This window comes from Drosophila montana, unplaced genomic scaffold (assembly GCF_035044405.1).
Source record: "Drosophila montana isolate Dmon_TW-CO22-7 unplaced genomic scaffold, ASM3504440v1 contig_1424_1, whole genome shotgun sequence".
In the NCBI taxonomy this organism is placed as follows: domain Eukaryota; kingdom Metazoa; phylum Arthropoda; class Insecta; order Diptera; family Drosophilidae; genus Drosophila; species Drosophila montana.
In genome coordinates this window covers 1,322-6,799 of record NW_026996378.1, presented here as the reverse complement: position 1 = coordinate 6,799, position 5,478 = coordinate 1,322, and the positions used below count along the sequence as shown (strand labels likewise).

The 5,478-nt window shown below is 33.8% G+C and overlaps 1 protein-coding gene across 1 annotated transcript; it reads left to right on the top strand.

Annotated features, from left to right (window-relative positions):
• Positions 1 to 283: 283 nt before the first annotated feature.
• Gbeta13F (guanine nucleotide-binding protein subunit beta-1) lies at positions 284 to 4,805 on the top strand. Its single transcript, XM_064684775.1, is given in 7 exon segments — positions 284 to 489; positions 1,088 to 1,301; positions 1,364 to 1,586; positions 1,671 to 1,822; positions 1,886 to 2,317; positions 2,320 to 2,349; positions 2,352 to 4,805. Coding segments are annotated over 3 exon segments (1,029 nt in total). The 5' UTR covers positions 284 to 489; positions 1,088 to 1,301; positions 1,364 to 1,586; positions 1,671 to 1,822; positions 1,886 to 2,014; the 3' UTR covers positions 3,048 to 4,805.
• Positions 4,806 to 5,478: the final 673 nt, after the last annotated feature.

The following is a 5,478-nucleotide window of genomic DNA, read 5'->3' as shown; positions in this document are numbered from 1 at the left end:
CAAAACATTTAAAAATTTTATAAAATCAACTTTTTTATGCCATTACCTTAAAAGTTTCCCAGCCAATTTGAGCTGGCCATTGACGGGAACTTTTGTACATTTAAAACGTATGCATATCCCACAACCAATAGTTAACGCTACTTGTTTGAACTCACATCCAGTGCTTTTCAATGTCTAGGAAAACGCATCCATAATTAAAGCGTTCAATAAGTTACATTGATGATACAGAAATTCGATATTACTATCGAGCATGCCTGAAATCTTTCTAGGTGTTGGCTATCATTTGTTAAGTGCAAATGAGAACTTGTGTTGAGATTGATATACTGTGAAGAAGTTGAAACTATTAGCGATTAGTTCAGGTTTAAATATCAACATACGGAGTTAACTCCATATATTTGCTGAGCAGTTTGTTTTATACACAATATTGTCAAGTATAAAGATCTAAAGTAACTTATAAACTTGTTAAAGTTCTTGATTCAAAGTGGCTAGGTGTGTGCTCATTATTAAAATATATATTTTTCTTAGCTGTCACTGAAATAATACATATATATATACAACTCTATCATATATAGATACATTTATCTATCACATATAGATAATATATATATATATATATATATATATATATATATATATATATATATATATACAATATAAAATATATATATATATATATATATACTTATTTATATATTTATATATATATATATATACTATGTATTTAAATTTGTTCATATTACATATATCGTAAAATGTAAGTTTCGTTATATATGTTGGACTTTGTGTTTGACTGAATTTATTAATTTAAAAGTAAGTTCGGATATATGTATATAAATAATTGTAATTTTAAATATTTAAGTATTTAAAATTGATTTTTCTTTTGTATTTCTTTCTCGCTCTGTCAATTGAATGAAAACCCACTTTCTGTTGGTGCGAATGGGATAAATGCTCACTTACATTAAACTATGCTTGTCGCACTGACACTGGTTACATTCGAACCTGCTTTTGCTGCCATATATACCAATACTCGCCACTGTGAAACACTGGCTGTACTGCTTGCTCAAATTACTTTCCTCGTTAATGGCAGCGGTGGTGCAAAAATTGCCATTTTGGTGTACCAAAAAATAAGGGAATCGAAAAAATCAAGCAGTGGGTGAAAATAGACGGACCAAACGAACGGCCATAAGCAAAAGAGAAAATTATTTTACTAGACACAGTTAAGTGGATAGTTTAATATATTGAAAGTATAAGCGGAAATCTGCAATTAACCAAAACCAGTGGATAATAGGCTGAGGATCTTTGTGAGCAAAATTTATCCATCGCTAGCCAATACGATTAATAAGTTTTGCATTATTTATTATAGACAAAAAAGAGTCAAAAGGAGGCTTGCAGTTCACTGAAAGAACAGTAATAAGGCAATCGACGTGCATCACAAACGTTGGGAATCACTATAAAAAAGGGACATAAATACCACCGATTTGGTACGGAGCTCTAGGTTTTCAAATGCGCCCTCTTTCATGTGAACTTAAACCAAAAACCACTCATACTTCGCAAATTCATTAACTCGCCACAGCAGGCCAAGGCACGTAAGTGTTCCAAATAATTTATGTAAGTTTAACCAGCAGGAAAAATCGTGTACCTTAAAAAAATTTTATCCTTAAAATCTGAAGACAAATCATCTTCATTTGGAAATAATATATTACCGGTGAATGAACTAAGTCAACATTGCAGTATACGTTTTTGGAAGCAAAGGTATTCCGGCGTACATAAAGCCAAGAGATATCGAGGGAAAACACTGAAATTGATATATATATATAGAAACGTGAGTAGCTTGTAGCACATTTATACTGAATATATTTCAAACTAACTTAAAGTACATATTTAGCTTTGAACCCTGAACTACATCAAGTTAAACAGTCCATTTTCTAACGTCGTGTTAAGAAGTCCTAGCGCCACTAGGAGTGCAAAAGAGATAAAAATTTAAAGAAAGAACGAAACTTTCAAGAAAATTAAGATGAATGAATTAGACAGTCTAAGACAAGAAGCTGAGTCTCTAAAGAATGCGATTCGTGATGCACGAAAGGCTGCGTGCGATACGTCGCTTTTGCAGGCTGCCGCTTTGCTAGAACCTATTGGACGTATACAAATGCGCACGCGACGGACGCTGCGCGGTCACTTGGCCAAAATTTATGCCATGCATTGGGGTAATGACTCCAGAAACCTTGTATCAGCCTCACAAGATGGTAAACTTATCGTTTGGGATTCGCACACTACGAATAAAGTGCATGCCATACCGCTGCGTTCTTCGTGGGTGATGACACCTGTGCATACGCACCATCGGGAAGCTACGTTACGTTGCTTGCGGTGGCCTCGACAACATGTGTTCAATCTATAACTTAAAGACACGCGAAGGTAACGTACGTGTGTCCCGTGAACTGCCGGGCCATGGTGGCTATCTATCATGCTGCCGTTTCCTAGACGACAATCAAATTGTGACAAGCTCAGGAGATATGTCGTGCGGTCTTTGGGACATCGAAACGGGTTTGCAGGTTACTTCTTTTCTTGGTCATACGGGAGATGTGATGGCCCTGTCCCTGGCACCGCAATGCAAAACCTTTGTCTCAGGTGCGTGTGATGCGTCTGCGAAGCTATGGGACATACGAGAAGGTGTTTGCAAACAAACGTTCCCCGGGCATGAATCTGATATCAATGCGGTCACTTTCTTCCCTAATGGACAGGCCTTTGCGACAGGATCAGACGACGCAACCTGTCGTCTCTTTGACATACGTGCCGATCAAGAATTAGCTATGTATTCACATGACAACATAATTTGTGGTATCACCTCCGTTGCGTTCTCCAAAAGCGGCCGCCTGCTATTGGCGGGGTACGACGATTTTAACTGTAATGTATGATGGGACACCATGAAAGCAGAGCGCTCGGGCATTCTAGCCGGCCACGATAACCGTGTTTCATGTTTGGGAGTCACTGAAAATGGTATGGCAGTAGCAACAGGATCGTGGGACTCGTTTTTGCGCGTGTGGAATTAAATATCGTGCACAACGCGTATTAATGGGTGGGGTAGGGTCAACGTGGCGGTGATTGCGCGCAGTCAGCGTTTAGCAGTAGCGACAATAACAACAGCAGCAACAAAAACAAAATCCCCTCAAATAAAGGTGAAGATACATACATATTTCGCAGCAATAACATTTTTATGCTCTGATATCAATGGTTCCATGTTACTGTTATTTGGCGAAACGGGGACAGTATAGGAGGACCGCTTGATGTAGTAATCATGCAACCGCGATAATGAGGATGGAACACGGCGTTAACTGCAACGTAGACCACAGCAAAAACAAGAACTTTATATACAAATTATTTATATTGCTATATACTTATTATACTTATACAACAAACCAAAACACAGACATACACAGCAACATACAACTAGACATACACAGCAACATACAACTAGACATACACAAGCATACAAGTATATTATTAGTGTAAATGAAAAATACGAAACAGATCCCATACTGCGCTGTCGCTGATAGTCAGTTGTGTTTAGTCAGAATTCCGGTTAAAGCTACAGCTAAAAGTACGTAAAATTAGTTCAAATCGTCTACAAGTCATATATGGGCTGAGACCTTCGCTATATAGTAAAAACAAAATGAGTGTGCACCATATTGATTACTATGATAGCACTAGCACGATAATTATGGTAATAATACTGTAATATCCGTATATATGAGTATGAATAACGGATGATTCGTCAGTCTCATTTGCCAGTCTTCAAACCAAAAAATTCTTACATGACTACATACACGACAGAGAGTTGGTAATAATGAAGCAAAGTCAAATAAAATAAAAGCATTTACAAAAAAAAAAAAAAAAATCTGGTAGAAAACATAAAAGCTATAAATTACAAAATGTAATTATTAAAGAAATGAAGAAAATCAGTAAACAATACACTTTATAAAACATTTTTCTTATAACGTTTAAGTCCTTAATTTATATACAAACAAAGTAAGAATGATTTAAATAACATACTTATTAGTGAAAAAAAACTATTTACATATTTAATTGACGGCCATATAAGCTACAACAATAAATGGAATAATTAACTCTAAAACCTAAAGAAATTTATAAATGTTTAACGAAATCTTAACATATAGACTAACAGAAGTAACGGTCGTGAATGTACTACACTCACATGCATAACCAGTAGCAACATTACGTATGAATTTACAAACCTCGTGACCGGCACATTAACTTTATCAATTGTTACAGGATAAGAGTACTCGAGAGTTCATCATACTTAACTTTACCAGATGTGGAAAGAGTTGCAATTTAATATGTAGTTTGCTTATTGTTTGATCATAAGACACTAAGAGTTTCTCTATTATGACCTAAATTTCAACTGTTATTTTGTTTAAACATACATGCAACTTAAAAACCATTCATATTATACCGCTCAACGAGGATGGATAAAAACGTAAATAAAAAAGCACTTCATTATATACTTACTGAATTCAATATTTATGTTTCCTTTATATAGCTGGAAAGGCTTGCACGTCGAAACATACACAATGCTACGCAAAAATGATTAAGAACCACACGCTTTACAAAAGAAAACATAAATCGTTTAATTAGTAATTGCTGCAGGAACAGAATTTATAAGCTTATTTTTAATGTTTAACTGTTACACTGAACAGTGGGTACTATTAAAATTTAGTTCCGGTAAATGGCAAAAAAACAAAAAAAAAAAACCCAAAAATCACATGGGTGGGTATTAACACAATTCGAAATCTGACAATTTTGTAAAACTAGTCCGGTAAGTGGCATTGTGTGAAATGTTTACATTTTTATGTGCATAGCAGCTAATATTGTCATAAATTCAATTTTACGTTACAAACACAAATAAATAAATAAAATTGAAAAAAGTAAAAGTGTTAAAATAAAAGTTGCATTTGACACAAGTTTCGACTATGCATTTAAACTTAAGATAATGCTATAGCACAAAGCTTTTGGAATGTTTTTTGGTTAATATAAAAAAGAATTAATCCTTGTTAATTTCTAAATCTCTATACATATTTATATGTTTATATATACATTTAAATATACCTATTATACATATTTATCTGTTTTTTAGGTATATATATACCTATATACATGCAATACATTCTTCATTAAGTTTATATGTATTTGCCACAAAATAACATGCATACGTACAATGTACTTTTATTATGATTTATCTTGTGTACAATTTAATCAAAATCAAAAGTAATAAATACAATTATTGTCTGTAATTAGCTGAATTCATCAACAAAGAAAGTATACCAATAACAGAATGCGTATGGTATTATCAATAAACAAATAGATATGCAAAAGTAAAATACATGTTCACGTTAAAATTAAATTAAAAAATCAAAAATACAATTTGCCTACATACACATACATACAACTTATGTTGAATTGAGT